General features: G+C 39.3%; 1 protein-coding gene and 1 pseudogene across 5 annotated transcripts in view; one reads left to right on the top strand and one right to left on the bottom strand.

Annotated features, from left to right (window-relative positions):
* Positions 1–13,051, top strand: part of ndrg4 (NDRG family member 4) — a 64,158-nt gene extending 51,107 nt beyond the window's left edge. For 3 of the 5 annotated variants that reach the window (XM_088416277.1, XM_088416276.1, XM_088416280.1), the window contains 9 exons: positions 62–118; positions 194–297; positions 545–601; positions 967–1,018; positions 2,547–2,594; positions 6,097–6,132; positions 6,207–6,258; positions 6,428–6,466; positions 8,075–13,051. In XM_088416277.1, the coding sequence (XP_088272403.1) occupies positions 62–118; positions 194–297; positions 545–601; positions 967–1,018; positions 2,547–2,594; positions 6,097–6,132; positions 6,207–6,258; positions 6,428–6,466; positions 8,075–8,229 (600 nt within the window). In that variant the 3' untranslated portion in view covers positions 8,230–13,051. The remainder of the gene's footprint in view (positions 1–61; positions 119–193; positions 298–544; positions 602–966; positions 1,019–2,546; positions 2,595–6,096; positions 6,133–6,206; positions 6,259–6,427; positions 6,467–8,074) is intronic. The other 2 variants (XM_088416279.1, XM_088416281.1) reach the window with 1 other exon arrangement.
* Positions 13,052–14,008: 957 nt separating this feature from the next.
* LOC148421849 (uncharacterized) lies at positions 14,009–16,017 on the bottom strand (annotated as a pseudogene).
* Positions 16,018–17,253: the final 1,236 nt, after the last annotated feature.

Genomic DNA, 17,253 nt, shown 5'->3' with positions numbered 1-17,253 from the left:
GGGAAATTTCCCAGCTTTCCTAGTTCTGCTGCCTTTTAATTTGAAATATGTGTCCTTCTAGCTGTCAGGACTGACAAGCACCCTGCCAGACACTGTACTGCCACATCTTTTCAGTCAAGTATGTTGAGGAGTCCTTTTCGCAGCAGCCCTTGCATAATAGCCAGAAAGCCACACTGCTTATATTTGTGTACAGGAGGAGCTGATGAACAACACAGAGCTGGTGCAGAGCTACCGGCAACAGATCAACAACACCATCAACCAGTTCAACCTGCAGCTTTTTTGGAACATGTACAACAGGTAGTTATTGTTTTGCTGTCATTTCGAGATGTTCTGATACCTTGCCTCGGAAAATGGGCGATTCCTTTGACAGCCTGGTTATTTTTACTATGTTGACGCGCACTTTAATCCTCACTTGGAACTCCCTCAACCCAAAGCCTTTTACACATTTTCAGATGATTATGACATTAGCTCTAAAGTTATCCAAGTATTTTTAATGGACAGTGTCAAACAGCATATTCTATTCTATTAATAATGTGCTTTTTAGTCGGAGGGACCTGGAGATGAACCGCAGCGGGACTGCACTGAATGCCAAAACCCTAAAGTGAGTATCACACACCTGTTACTCACAATGCAGTGACAGATAAGTGGATTGAAATTTCAACCTATGAAGTTCTTAATTTATTTGTTAAGGATAAGAAACATCCATTTAATGTTTTTATAGCATACTGTATTTATACCAGAAATACTAAATAAAGAAATACACTTTAGTTCAGTGCAACATTTATCATAATCTTTATCCTATTTTATTATATATATATATATATATATATATATATATATATATATATATATATATATATATATATATATATATATATATATATATATATATATATATATATATATATAAAATCTATTTATATATTTAAATCTATCTATAAAATCTATTTATATATTTTTTTTTAGGTGTCCAGTTATGTTGGTTGTGGGAGACAATGCCCCTGCAGAGGAAGGAGTGGTGAGTCCACCTTTGTTTACTTTCTACATTATCTATGATGGTCCCGTTGTCTCCTCTTCCACTCCTCAATTCTCAGACATGACATGGCTCATTTTACACAGGAGCTTTGAGAAATAGCAACTACAATGAATAGTCATTTTACGATATCATTATGTAAATGTAAATATATATATATATATATATATATATATATATATATATATATATATATATATATATATATATATATATATATATATATATATATATATGATGAATTGTTAGCATGATCAATGTCTTTCCCCTCACGATCAGTAGCCAGGAAGTTGCTGTCAAATTTTGAAAGGTTAGAGATATATTCTTGATAGATCAGCAATATTATAACCAGTTGCATCCATCTGAATTTTTGTTCGTAATACTAAAATAAAATAAACGAAACAGTTGCCATGTGATTAAACAAAAATGGTTTTGCTTGTGTTCCGTATTAATATAAAAATGATTATGATGACATCATTTACTCTCATATTTACATTGATCATTCACATTATTGCTGTAATCAATATATTAGTAAAGATATTTTAATATAATAAAAAGAATGTAGATTAAATAGGATAGTTACAAACTCTGTTTGTATTTTGCGTGGTGTTAATTATGTTTCTACATGGCATGTAAATATAGTTAGTGGCTTCATTTTCCACACAAAGCAGGTCAATCAGACAACCTATTGGTAAATCTCAAAACATGCATGCAGTCCCTCTTATTGTTATGTCCATTTTTGTGAGTGGGTGTCTGCTGCCATGCGTGGGAGTGCCTGTGTGTGCATGTATTTGTGTGTATTGTTGGGAGCCAGACTGTGTTTTTCTGACTGAGGCCTTGAGATCTGAAATGGTGCAATTGGTGCATATATGTGTCCTTCTGTCTTCGGATGACATAGGATGGAATGAGGGTGGAGGTAAGAATGAGCATGTTGCTTAAGCAAATGCAGAATGATTGCGAGTAAAGGAAGAGGCGATGAGATCTTGAAAAGAAAAAAAAATCTTAGATGTGACAGATGGAGGTCATATCCGCTCAACTGAGGCAGTGTTTGCTTCTAAATATGGAACAATCTTTTTACTTGGAATCTTTTTAGTTGGAATCAACAAAGGCTAGGGACCTAAAGACAAGGGAACGTTTTACCAGACGCTACCAAACACGATGTACTGTACTGTATTAGTTTACATTTGAAAAGTAATTTGGCAATCTATTAGGGGTTTTGATTCAACAAAATCATGCCCTATGCAAACAGCACCGGTTATGCGTGTGTGCATGATTGAGCTTTTGTGTGTGTGCGTGTGTGTTTGCAGCCCACTGGAGTGAGTCATCAATGCAGCACACTGCAGTATCTGGGTCATTCATGGACCCTTTTAAAATGGACCCTATCAACATAGGGCCGGGAGAAAAATGGGCATGTGAACAGAAGCTAATTATTAGTCAGTTCATGAGTACTGCATTGTCTTTGCCCAACGTTTTTGTTAACGAGGTTGCTTATTCTGTTTAAATTGTTTTCAAGGTTGAGTGCAACTCCAAGCTAGACCCAACCAACACCACCTTCCTCAAGGTAACCACAGTGTTGGCATGTCATCTGAATAGTAACATACAAGGAATCTGTGCTTCCAGTGCTTCTCAAATAGGGGGGGGGGGGGGGGGGGGCTCTTAGGATGGGCGTGAGGTGAGATGACCCCAGAGAAGAGGCTTTGTTTTTGTCATGTGAAGTATAATTGCAATCAAATAAGAATGTTCATTGTTTTTGTTTTACTTTGTTTCAGGAACTGTGATGCACTTGGTTATTTTTTTTCTATTTAAGACTAAGCTGACTTGTATAAACACTGTAAAAAGAATTACCAATTGTTGAAAGTTGATTTATATTGCTTTTTTTTGTTAATGTTAAAAAGGATCAAAGTTTAGGTATACGTATACATTTTTTCTAGATAATAATCATAGTCACCACGTCGAGTGTGTGTGTGTGTGTGTGTGTGTGGGGGGGGGGGGGGGTCTCTTTCCTCGGGAGGGAGTTTGGCAAAGTATAATTGAGAAGCACTGGCTTAATCTAATGATCAGTACAGGCAGCAGTTCATATTCTTACAAAATCATAAAGACTTCTTTTCAACGAACTTGGAATTCACTTTATCGTCAATAAAAGTCACATAACAGTAAACACCAGGGTTTATAATTTTGCAGTCACTGCACGTGCGCTTAGGGATAAAATTGTGCAATTTGATTATTTTTTGTGCTGGTGCAATGCCTTTAGCATGTTCGGAAATATGCAATATCTCACTGAAATTGAGCAGCACTTTTCTTTAAAATGTCCCCAATAGTAACCAAATAGTAACCTAAATAAATCTGTAACCCAAAATTGTTAAACTCAAGGCCCAGGGGCCAGATCCAGTCCGTCACATCATTTTATGTGGCTTGTGAAATGCTGATTTGACTTCAATTTTCTGGATAAAATCACCTGCAAGTAGAGATCTTGTCACAGTTCCTTATTACTCGTAAATGTACTTTCTGCGAGTTATCTCTGGTGTGCAACTCTTCTGCATTTAATTTATAGGGAATGACAAAAATTGCAAATTGTTTAAAAAAAAAACCTTTTTATTTTTGTTCCCAATCCATCTTTTGAATAATTTTTACTGACCTCTGATTTCAAAACTAGCTAAGTTTGTGACAAACACTTAAAATTTATCCCGGCGCCCTGACAGAAATTTTAACTACATTGTGGACCACAATAAAAATGAGTTTGACACCCCTGCTTTAGATTCTACAACACAGTGTCAAACTCAAGGCCCGAGGGCCAGATCCGGATTTCACGTTTCTTTTTGGCCCACGATTAAAACAAGTTTGACACCCCTGCTGTAGACCATTTAAAAGCAGAAATCAATTTATTGAAGGCATTATTAGTATTATCATCTTTAAACACACACCGCCAGCCATGGCAGAGCTGTTTGGGTGTTGGGCATCTCAACAACTGACATGTGACTGGGGATGTAATGCAATCCTCAAGTGCTTACTCCTCAAGTACCTGTTCTTCCTGCTCTTTGGAGGGGATCGCCAGGTGTTCCCGGGCCACCTTAGAAACATTGTCACCCCAGCTTGTTCCTGGGACCTATTCCAGGTGGTTCATGCGTTGAACACCTCATCAGGGACGTGTCTGGAAGGCATCCTAACCAGGCCATGTCTGGATAGGAAGATCAGACAAGCCTCGGAGGTCTTTGCAAATATTTAAAGTTGGTAAACAAAAATACAGAAAACCCATATGCAACCCTGTTGAGGATGCATCGATGGACTTGTATAAATAAAAACAAAATGGACCACCGGACCTCCAGCCATACGGCTGACTTGACAACCACTGTTGGAGTCTTTACTGATTTTTCCTAAAAAAAAAATAATAATGACATCATATTGCGAATTAAAAAATACATAAATTGTTCTTTTTTAATGAAAAATGGACCATCCATGCTAAAGTCGCCCTTTACACAAGAAATGGCTTATTTCAATTCCAACAGCTTTTGAAATGATGTTTTTGTGCAAGTAAAAACTGCTGAAAAACTTTCTAACTTTCACATTTTGGTAAAGCCCAGTGAGATTTTCCAAAGACAAAAATCTTGTACCCAATCCTCAATTATATCCTCATCTGTGATCAATAATTGATCAATCAGTTAGTGTTCCAAAAAACCCAAGCACATCATAATTTCGTATCAACTGCATCTTGACCTTTGACAATATGCCCTAGATTCACTTTGACATCAAAGTGTTGACCATCAAGAGTCTGAAGATCAGATCCACAGCTGAGGTGGTTGACACCTTCAATGTGTCCCAGCATCAAGTACAAAGAATAAGAAAACAATTTGAAGAGAATGAAGATGTTTTAGACGAGTATAGGCCACAAAACAACTGCTCAGGGGAACCATTTTCCACTGAAGTAGAGTTATTTAGAATTATTAATTAAGTAGAATTATGTCTCAACACGGCTTCCGTTGTCCAATCAGCATCCTGAAATTAGAACTACAGAAAAAAAAACTGTAAAAAAAAAAAAAAAAAAAACCTATGGCATTTACTAAAACCCACAGGATGGATGCTGAAAAAGTGGAAAAAGGTGGATAAACTTCAGGTGAATTACATTACAGACATCAGAGCTAGCATGGATCCGCGATTTACCCAAAAAACATCCACCAGGTTACTAACACATTCAGCGACTGGACCCATGACCGCAACAGTGGTGAGCACCCAGTTTATTGAAGGCAGGAGAACACGGAAGGTGAATCCAAATATTTGTCAAGCTGTCAACTGCTGAAAGGAGACACCAAATGCTCAACTGAGGCTTGACTTCTTTATTTTCCAATGGAGTTACACGTACCCTTGGATTGTGTGAAGGTACACCAGGGGTACGAGAGATGTTAACATTTTAAAAGTAGGATTTTTGCCCTGAACTGGTTGCCAGCCAATTGCAGGGCACAAACAACGATTCACACGCCCAATCACACCTAAGGACAATTTAGTGTGTCCAATACACCTTCCATGCATGTTTTTGGAGTGTGGGAGGAAGGCGGAGTGCCCGGAGAGAACCCACGCGGGCTCAGGGAGAACATGCAAACTCCACACAGGTAGGCCGGAGCAAAGTGGATTTGAACTCCGGTCCCTGAACCACTGTGTCACTGAGCCGCCCGCAAAAATCCTTATGAAATACGTAATTAATAAATGTTTACTTGTCAGTAACCTTGACTAGGCATGTTAGACTGACATAAATGTAAAACTGAATTGATGGTATTCTGGAATACAAACCCAAACTTAACAAATCATTTTGAGGATTGTGGCTGCAATGACTCTGACAACCAGATTTCACTAGTGAGGCTATTTTATAAGGCTTTAAGGTTTGACCCTTTTGCTTTTGTTTTTGCTTTTAATATTAGCCATTGCTAAAACTGATGCCTCCATTAATTGTTGTAAGCTGGAGTTTAGAGAAAATGGAAGTGACTGGACTTGTCAGGGACTGTATGAAGCCACTAAAAAGTGCAGACTGATTGACAAAGAATGTGGTTCATGAGGATTTACTTTTCTTGTGACAGATGGCTGACTCTGGTGGACTACCCCAGCTTACGCAGGTAACACTTTTACTCCTATCATAAAACAGTTGAAAAAAATCCAAAGGTTTGATGTGACTGTCCCGTTTTTACAGCCTGGGAAGCTCACAGAAGCATTTAAGTATTTTCTTCAAGGAATGGGCTACAGTAAGTATCAGCAATTAAATAATGGAAGAGATTTGTATCTGTACTTTTTTTCACTATGTATTTGTAAAAATATAACAGCAGAAGTATTCAGTATTTGAGGCAGGCTTCCATCAGAGGGACACAAGTTGTATTAATCTTGGCCTCTGTCTCCCTTGCCCTGTTCTCTCAGTCGCTTATGTGAAGGATCGGAGGTTGAGTGGAGGGCCAGGTACTTCCTCCTCCACATTCACCTCTGACCGCTTATTGCTGCCCTGTATGATACTCTTTTCAAACATTTATATTATTTCTGTTTAAATGCAGTGTTTGGGATGTTATGAAAGTTTTGTTGTTGCTTTTTTATGTCATTGCCAGCATTTGCAAGTCGTAAAGGCCCTTCATCGCTGAATATTTTTTCCTTCACTGGAAAAATATACTTTCCTTCCCCGCCTCCCCTCATCAAGCCATTTCCGAAACTGCTCTTTGCATGGCCCTTAACTAGCTTTGGCAAGGCCTTGCTGATTGCATTCATACAAATTCAAATGTTTTAAATTACCAACAAGAATTGCAATATTATTATTTAGATTCCTGATGATTTCTGTTCATACAGTCCACACGTCTACTCACAGGTGTCAAGATCTAGGCCCAAGGGCTAGATACTCCTCACCCTATCATTTTATGTAGACTACAAAAGCAAACCATGTTATTAAATTAAATGTTATTACATTAAATTAGATTTATTATGCTGATTATAATCCCTCAGGGGGTGTCATGATAATTGTAGTGGGGCATGGCGTGTGGGAGCAAGGAAGGAGGGGGATCCAAATATGCAGGAAAACTGAGAGGAACTGGCTCAAAAATGAAGGTTTAATAATAAAACAAGGCAGGAACAACAAGTAGCAAAAAACGGACAAGGTAGCAACTGAGAACGGCAAGGTGGCAGCATAACAGCAAGGACAAAAAAGCAAGCAATGACCCGACAAGAACTGAATGAAAACTGGGGACTTAAAAAAAACTTCACACTGAATGAGGAAACACAAAACAGCTGTAGAGAGACAAAAGGCAGGGGAAGCAGACTGGATGACAAGAGGAGGGCAGGTAAACAGGCAGTTGGACAAAATCAAACTGACGAGACACAGACAGGAAAGGCAGACACAAGGGAGCAGGATGAAGGCACAACAAGGGTTGAGCTGAAGTTGTGAAGCAGCATTAGACATTTGCAGGTGATTTAGGATGGGAACTAAAATCCTTCCTGCCATTCTGCTCTACGGTGGTCTTCATAGGTAGACAAGCCAAATGCAAGGGCATTCCAGTGCTAACAATAGTAAGATGTGACCAAAGACATAAAATGACAATGAACCAAAGAAAAATTAATGAAAGCAAGGAACATACTGTGTATTTTTTGCAACTATTCACTTAAAGCCTTCATGTTGCCTTCTTGGTCTATATTAATGAGATGATGAATATGAAAGCCGATAACTATCCATCCATCCATTTTCTAGAGCCGCTTAACTAGTTTGATAAAAAAAAAAAGTCGCATATATTCAAAGCAAAATTAAACAAAAGCAGCGTTCCCTATTTTCAGCAATGAGCTTCACATTATTAGAAAATAAGCCCTTAGTTCCTCTCTCATGTTGCTCGCAATGCATTTGTGAGTAGACAGACAACGGCAACAGCTGCATTGATCAAATCCAGGCTCTTTTTTTGTTCATCCACAGCACAAAGGGAACATCTTAAGTTCACTGAGAGCATGATCTCCCCTCATATTAGTAATTAGAGACATGTGAGCACAGTACAAGTTAATGTCCTTTCCTTTTACCCCATCTGCTTCTCCTCGCAGTGCCTTCCGCCAGTATGACTCGCCTGGCTCGCTCCAGGACCGCCTCCCTGACAAGCGCCAGCTCAATGGATGGGTCACGCTCCCGTGCCTGCACCCACTCCGACAGCACCGAGGGAGTTGGTGCAGTCACCCACACCATGGAAGTTTCCTGCTGAGGTGTCGGAAAAAGAAGGGAGGACAGTGTGGAGGGACAGAGAGAAAGCCATAGGGGGGTAACGGGAGAGGAGATTGTAGTAGGATGTTATATTGACAGGATCAAGTAAATAGACAGATCGCTCTCTCTGTCTTCATCCTCGAGATCCTTTGTCTGCTATCTTCTATCCTACTTTATTTTAACAGAACAGTTAATGTGCAGTTACAGTCAGAAGTAAAGTTACGTGCATCATGGGCATAAATGTCACTTTTATTTTGTACCTTCGGTGATTGATTCTTATTATCCGAGGAGGAATGATTTTTCAACGTTCATATTCAATGACTTATAAGAACAAGAAAACATTTGAATTAACAAATGGTTCTGAGACAAGCCCTTTGAACCCCTCACAAATGACTGCAGTTGTCTCAGTTTACTTTTATTGAGCCTGTCCATTTAATTGAACTTTATTGGATTATGCAACAAAAAGATCTATGCCATGAAACCAATCAATTTAAATGAACTCTACCAAATATGCCTAGGTGTGTGGTCAAATACGAGTTCAAAAATTATGCCAGAAGATTGTGAATAGCTCTAAAAAAAAAAATCATTGACAAAGGATAGTGCCAATCAATCACTAAAAGCTCAAATTAATGTCTCTATGTCCATGATGAGTGTTTAAAACCTCTGAACGCAACATTGTTCAATAGATATTCCCAAACCCACCTTCATTATACTTTCCCACAAACTCACTAATCACCCATCACTTGGTTGTACTCTTGACTGTCCCTTAGTTGTGTTAGTTGTGTGCACAGTATCCCCTTACTGCTTTGAGCCCCTTTCACAACCTCCCCCAAGCACATACAAACACACCAATCATGGTAGCAATATATATATATATATATATATATATATATATATATATATATATATATATATATATATATATATATATATATATATATATATATATATATATATATATACTGTATATGAAAGGAGAAAGTGATGGTCAAAGGATAAGTAAGGGGTGCTATTTTTTTTTTTTTAATCAACACTTCACATGGTGGTCACAGAATGTCCAGAAAAGACAGCAGAGCACAGCCATTATCCAAATAGACTGCATGTATTTGTTAGTTTGCTAGCATGACAGCTTCTCAACGAACTCATACAGTATTGCTTTTAAGTGCCACAAGTTGTGTGTGTCAGGGGTTATACAGACTTGCTTTCTTTAATCCACAATGACCTTGGGACAGTGATGTTGACTAGTTGCTCATCACATGGTTTTGGTTTGAGGGAAAGGGTTAGGGTTAAGCAAAAAAGGGCAAAAGCCAGGTTCAAGCAGAATCTTTCAACAACTTTTCGGTCTGCCCTATCCAGTTTGAATTTTGTGACTGTTGTTGATGCCTTAAAGTGGGAAAAATGCCGTAAAGTGGAGACGATAAAATATAGTATTCCACTTCGTAATGTGAAAAATACACAAGCTGTAACCCGGGGGTTCACTGTATCAGCAAATTCCAATGGTATCAGACACTCGAGGGAGCCAAAACATCCACTTCAAGTAAGTGCTTATCCTCACAAGGGGCACGGACATACTGGCTTTGTACACCCTGAACACTTTGTTAAGCCAATCACAGGACACAGAAAGACAAACACCAATTTTTATTAGCAAAAAAAATTGGACAATTTAATCGTCCCGATATAGCTACCATGCATGTTTTCAAACACTTTGTTTCTCCAGTATTAATTCTAAATTTCAAATCAAAAGAAAAAAAAGTTAAAATTTAAAATAAATACTAACAATCAAATAAGTAAAGATGTGCCAGTTGAATTAATTTGGAAATCAACATTCCTGCCCAGGCAGAGCAGTGACCAACTCACTACCAACTCACTGTGCGTCATCTGTGTTGAATTAACTCTCCAGAGACTGGGTCAGTTGCTGCGCATGATTCTGTTACTACATCATTAAGTCACATATTTTAAACAAGTTAATAAAGTTGTCACTCATTTTGGTTTGTGCAGTTAGAAAAGCACCTCACTCTATTCCTTTCGTTATTGTCATTTGTTTGACAATAACCAAAGTCATGAAATGAAGAAAACGGTCAATTTTATATTTTAAATCGTGCGATATCCTCTCAAAGACGATATTGAGACTTCAACTTCTCTTGTAAGGAACTTATAAACTATTGATGGAAAGGGGGCCCCAAATAAAATCTCTCTGAGGGTGCGACTTTGGCTCTGGTCCGCCCTGGAGAATGGAATGATTTCACCACCCATGTAGTGGTCCAAAGTAATCCTCATTAAGGTCTTGGCATTACTGGCAAAACATCTCGAATTCCCACCATGCAGAATCTGCTGCTGTTGTAGAAAGAAGGGCTGGTTTCTTTGTTTGGCTAGGTTGTGTGATTTTTTTTTTTTTTTTGACCATTAATGCCATCAGGCACAATGATCTATTATCATCGACAATAAACAGCTCATACTCAGAATTTACACAAAACATGGATGAAGTCTACTTCATCCATGTTTTGTGTAAATTCTGAAGTCTACTTCATCCATGTTTTGTGTAAATTCTGTGTATGAGCTGTTTATTGTCGATGAATATAGATTATTGCAAAGAATTCCACCCTCCTTGTGTGTGTGTGTGTGTGTGTGTTAATTTGTTTTCTGTACTCAATAACTTGACTTTGATCACATTAGTGTTGATTTTAAAAACAGATCTGAAGTTGCACAACCCCTAGTGTGCTATTGGCTAATTTTACTATTTTGTGGCTCAAGTATCTGTAATATTCAAACAGACCCATTTGCTATTGAAGTTTGAGCAATGTTTATGATCACATCAGCGACAAATATTGCATCCAAATGCAAGCTATTTGCACTGCTACTGAGAGCAGCTTCAAAACGTGTGACATTTTTACAAAGACAATCCAGAACCGTAATATTGTGTAGAATTGTGTAATAGTAACATCTACTGTATATGCATGCAATCTGTAATCTTTGGGAGCTTTATTGTACGAGTATTCAAGGGTTAGGCTGGTCTACACATTTGATTGAGTAAAACCATGGTTGAAACTGACTACTTCCATCGGTCTGTAACTCCATTGCATGGTTGTGATTCTTGTTGTCAACACTTTGTGGTCTTCACTATGACAATCACATTCCTATCTGTACCAAACATGACCAGCGGGACTGTCAGCCCCCCCTCCCCAAAGAAAAATCTAAAAGTATTTTCCTCATTGCAACTTGTTGACCCTGTTTTTACACTACAGTATACTGTATGTACCAAAGTTATACCCACTCACTCACTCACTCGCACACTTAAATATAACTAGAGAACAGTGTACATACATGCCAAACAAAAAATGCATAGGGTTGCCACATACCAACTGTATGACCAGGTAAAAAGGCAGACAATAGGTAATCACACATTATAGATTAGCTCATCACTCCAGTGGATGGTCAGTATTTGTTTTGATGTGTTATGTAACCATGAGCTCACCAATATAGTATGTATTTAGAGTTTTAGAATAGAGAAGTTGTGTGTTGTTGTCTGCTCTCATACTGGGCCTTACTGGGTCCCCTGTCTATTGGATTATTAATGTATAGCGTCAATGCACCATAGTCACAAATGTCTCCTGTTACAAAAGCCCTTTGTTCAGGTCAGGCATGGCATATAGTAAATGCTGAGGTGTGCATATTTCTGAGATGGCCTGTGAGAAGCGGGGCTGTTTTGGAGCCATTTGGGCACCAAGCTCAGAATGTAGGGCAACCCCCAACTACCGTTAAAAAAAAAAACAAAATACTCCCACTCCCTAAAAAAGGTGCCCCGATTCTCACAGGTGAACTCGGTTGCACCCTAAAGGGCTATCAGCTGAAGTCACTTTTACAATGTTATACATTTAATAATAATGTTTGCCACTGGATGTGTTTATTTCTTTTCTTCTGAGCACCGAGGGACTTCCAGAGACGCAAAATATAATGTGATTTTGTTGATACTGGAAACTAAATTGTTATGTAATGTTACGTTTTCAACATTCAAATTCATCCGAAGATCATAATGCTCATTTATGTGAAATAGAATAGTTAGGATAGGATATTGTACGGAAAACAAACACCTCAATTATTTGAGTTGTTTAAAGACGGGGGGGGGGGGGGGGGGGGGTTCGGTGTTCTCATGAATGTACTTTGTCCCTTTTTTGATGTGCTGTACTGTATTGTCACCCTAAACCTTATCCTCCCAGAAATTCTTTACTATAATTTGTACCTCCAACTTGACCCACATTAATGACTTTATGATCCCCCCACCCCCCAAAATAGCTTCCGCGACTTATGCTCTGGCACTGAACAAAGTTAGACATCGTCCCTCCTTGAACTTGTACATGTTTTTTTATTTCTAAGTTACGAATGCCAAACACTGATGTTAAGTAGTCGTGAAATTTCTGTTCTTGCCTTTGTGTAATTCAGTGTCGACAAATAGGTGAAAACTTACTTTAGTAAAGTGATTGTTTATGTGAATTAATACAATTATTATTCTTATTGTTATTAAGATTAATTTCAATTGAGCAATAAGTATCCTTTTTTTTCTTGTCTGCATTGTTTCATAATGTCTTCCCTATGAGCAGTCACAACAGTAGACAGACAGATTCTTACCTGCTTGGCTGTCATGTGTGATGTAAAGTTTAACTATGTTACACATTTTATATATATATATATATATATATATATATATATATATATATATATATATATATATATATATATATATATATATATATAGTATAATAAAACATACGCTTTCCCTGTTCTATGTAGTAAACAAGTAACAAGTTATGAATAAAGATCCAATGTCAGTTTGCAGTGTCTATTGTCATGAAATTTCAATCTCTTTCGACAAAATGTATTTCGTGAGATGTTTCTGAGCCACATATTTTATTGGTCAGGTTGCACCTTATGTGCAAACTTCAATTTCATGATAAGAAAATGTCCTGTTGCATCAGCCAAATTCATTTTCATTAGTTATCAGATTTCATATACTGTATTTTAAGCACTATAAGGCGCACCTAAATGCCTTAATTATTTTAAAAAGCTAATGGTGCACCTTATAATCAGGTGTGTCTTATTTGTGGAAGAATATTGAGATTGGGATTCGTAGATGGAGAATGAACCCATAAAGTAAGATTTACCTGTTTCTTTTATATGTTTAGAGTTGAAAAAGGTTGGTCATATTGACATTGAGTTATTATACTATTGAGAGTTTAGAGTTATAATTTGAGTTATTATTGTTATTACTTTGAGTATTACTATTTTGTATTTTTCACATAGTGACTATGTTTTAATATATTGATCTCACTCCAGCAACCACACTTAGTTTTACATGTATGTATGTATCCTGTGACCTGAATTTAAAGTTCATAATTTAGTTATAGATTATTATTGTCATATAATATAATCATTGATAAGACATTGAATTTATACTCTGTACTAAATCAAATGATGCTGAAATCTAATAAATCTAATAGCGTTTTTTAATAGGGTTCCTCAACAGTACAGTCCAAGACAGGTCTGCAGGCCATTTGGTACTGGCTTGCACAGATATACTGTACACTATAATGTGACATGCAGTGTTTTCCAGTGTTGTAGTATTACTGTTGCACTGCTGCTGCATCTGTGTTTCTTCTTGTTCGTGTGTTTTAAGTGTTTTATGCTTTTATTTACAATGTGATTTTTACGATACATCTCTAGGATGCTCCTAAACACATCTTCAGTGATGTAACCTGGGGTCCTCGGGTGTTTCGAGTCTTTCAACATCAGACTCCCTTGCCCAGGTCACCCAGCCATGGTTGATCAGACCCGGCTTGTGTTCAGGTGGCATTTGCTGTTGCACATGGATCTCTTCTCCTAATGCACAGCCATCTAGAAGCTTTCTCTGCTTCCTCTGTACTTGAGGGCTCTTCTCCTCTCTCTCCCGGTGATGCCCAACACACTCAGGGTTTTATAGCGTGATTGGCCTGCAAATCCTCTGCCGCCAACCGTGATGGGCATACACCGTGCCTTCCAGCACTGCTTACGGCAGTCAATGACCAGCCCTTCATATTTGAGCTTCTTTCTCTCATGGGTCTCATCCAATCGGTCCTCCCATGGCACAGTGAGCTCCATCAGGATGATGTTCTTTGTCCGGTCAGACATCAGTCTGGCCTCTGGGTGGTTGCAACGATGTGCTGGGTGAACTTGCGTTGTTTCTCCAAGTCAACAAACAACCGGCAGTCTTTAGCAGTTGCCAGTAGCCCTGGTGGGTTCCTGGCTCTTGCAGTTTTACCTAGCCACCTACCAGTCTTCACAAAGGCGATTGACTGGGTGACGGGGTAGGACCGTCTGCTGCTGCTGATTCCCATGCTGATGGCTTCCATGATGGGTTTCAGAACCTGGTTGGGGTGCCAGGTGTACTGCTGCTGCCCAAGAGCAACTGCAAAGCAGCTCAAGATGTGTTCCAATGTGCCTGTGTCTGGGCGCAGTGAGCAGTTGGGAGACTCTATTTTGCCCCAGATGGAAAGGTTTGATGGACTGGACAGAATATCATACATTGCTTGGACAAGAAACTTTATTCACTGCAGCCCTGCCCGCCAGAGCCCCGTCCATGTGACTTTCCAGTCCATGCCCTGCTCCTACCTTGTCCAGGCACCCTGCTGCCTCAGACCGAAAGCTCTGTTGGTACTCCACTCCTCCACCTCTGCCCTCACCTCCCTCTGCACCAGTCGGCGTCTCTCCTTCTCCTTGGCCTTTCTCGTACTGTGGTGTTGTAAATACTCCCAGGCCAGCTCTACTGCGGGTCACTGCTCCAACCAGGGCTCTGTGTCGTATTCGAGACTCTGCTTGTGATACAGCTTCATCGGCTCTCCAATTCCTCCCGGTTTTCACTCTGACCCCTGCCTCTGCCACCTTGGGGTCGCATGAGTCTCTGTACATCATCACTTCTCTTGCCCTTGTTGCCTTAAACTCCTCCTCCAGTGATCTTAGGGGCAGTTGGAGCTTGGTGTTATGTCCATATAGAGCGATGCTGCTAAGGCTCCTAGGCAGACCCAGCCACCTCCTGAGGAACTTGCTAACATTCCTCTCTAGGCCCCCCACAATCGAGATTGGAACCTCATAGATGAGTAGAGGCCACAGAACTCTCAGCAGGATACCAAGTTGATAAATCCAGGCCTTGAACTTTCTGGGTAGCCCCGACCGGTCCACTGCTCTCAACCAGATCTCCTGCTCTTGGCAGGTTTCCTGAACAGATGCTGAATCCCTCAGGCAGCTGTTGAATACCTTGCCCAGGCTCTTCACTGGTTTCTTACAGTTGGGATTGATGCCCTGCCTATGCTGAAGCAGAACCTGTCCACAACTTTACCTCTCTTCAGCCCCAGTGACCGCGATATTTCAGGATTGAACCTCATCCTCACCCATACACACAGTTCCTCCAGCCCCGACATTGTGTTTTGGCGGACTTTACCAGCATGTTCATTGCCAAGGCAAAAAGGATCACAGAGATGGTGCAGCCTGTGATGATCTCGACCTTGACTCTGTGCCAGTCTGATGTCATAAGCCCTGCTGACACTCTCATGTTGAAATGATCGTAGTAGCCCATGATGAGTTGTTTAACGTGGCCTGGCACTTGGTGCCTCTCCAAGGTTGTTTGGACGAGCTTTTGCGGGATGGATCCATAGACGTTGGCTAGGTCAAGCCAAATCACTGCCAGAACTCCTTTGTTCCCCTGAGCCTCCCTGATGAGTTGGGTCACCACTTCCTAATGCTCCAGGCAACCTGGTACTCCAAATATGCCACATTATGCCATGTTATTTTACTGTACAGCACTTTGGTTGACCATTGTCCTTGTCAGTGGCAGTCCGAGTGTTTCACATTTACGCCTTCAGTGATTCGACTCAAATATATACCACACAGAAGCACCCGTACACTTTTCCTGGGCTACACAGGCTATCTTCCGGGGCATTTAAACACCAATAAACCCGCATCACCAATTAAAACATATCATTATACGTGATACTGCCAAGACTTAAAATAACTAATGATAACTTTAAATGATTTGTCCACGAAGTTTTATGAAGTCCACCAAGGGCAGGAAAGCTTTAACAAGATTGTATACTAAATTACAAATTGCAGTTTAATGTAAGAACATCATTTTGTTTCTTTAAATATGAAAGAAATAATATTAAGAAAACATTAAAAATGAAAATATAAATAAATAAATGCTTGACTCACCAAAACGGCTGTCCCCCACTTATTTCAATACAAAATACTTCAATGACTTGCTTGTAGAATTTGTCTGTGTGTCTCATTTTCAATAATAAATCATTTTCTATTGACATGGACGCCAATGCTGGAAGTTGCATCTGTCCAATTTCTGTTTAGCTCTCTTTCTGCCGTTGTGGGATAAAAAAAAAGTCAGATTTGATTTTTCTGCTAAAAGTCCACGGGTCTGGCTTTGTTGTACGCTACTCCTTTTATGCAGATCAGCCAAGCAACACGGTTAGCTTGGTTGAGCAACACATTTTTTGTTTTGTTGTTGTTTTTTGATTTGAGTAACTTTAACAACTTCCAACGTTAAACATGGTTGATCAACATGGCACCGTCTCCCTGCAGTGAGTATCCAATCACGTCACGTTCAACGTGAGGCTTCTCAAAGGCCATCTAATGACTCAATTGGCTATTGCAACTGTCTATTAACTATATGGGCCCATTCACATAGGTTTTTGCAGACTGCACATATGTCTTTGCTGCACAGAGGCCCGCAACTGTAGCTTATGTTTTCTCTTTCCTTGGGGATCTTTGCAGAAATTTAATCGAGAAGCACTGGTAGGAGCGCATGCCCTTGTGTTGAGATTTCATCTGCAGGATCTTGTTATCGAAAAATTGTCTCCTTAAAATTCCTATATTCAGGCCCAAAACAATCTCAATTTGGTAAATATTTAGTATTGGTGACAAGTCAAATAATACACAATCAGCCAATAATGAGCCAGAAGTTCAAAAGCCTAAAGAAGAGGTACAAAGCAGA

This window comes from Hippichthys cyanospilos, chromosome 6 (assembly GCF_059441005.1).
Source record: "Hippichthys cyanospilos isolate Australia breed blue-spotted pipefish chromosome 6, RoL_Hcya_1.0, whole genome shotgun sequence".
Taxonomy (NCBI): Eukaryota; Metazoa; Chordata; class Actinopteri; order Syngnathiformes; family Syngnathidae; genus Hippichthys; species Hippichthys cyanospilos.
Note: the sequence above shows the minus strand (reverse complement) of the source record. Positions and strands in the feature narration are given on the sequence as shown.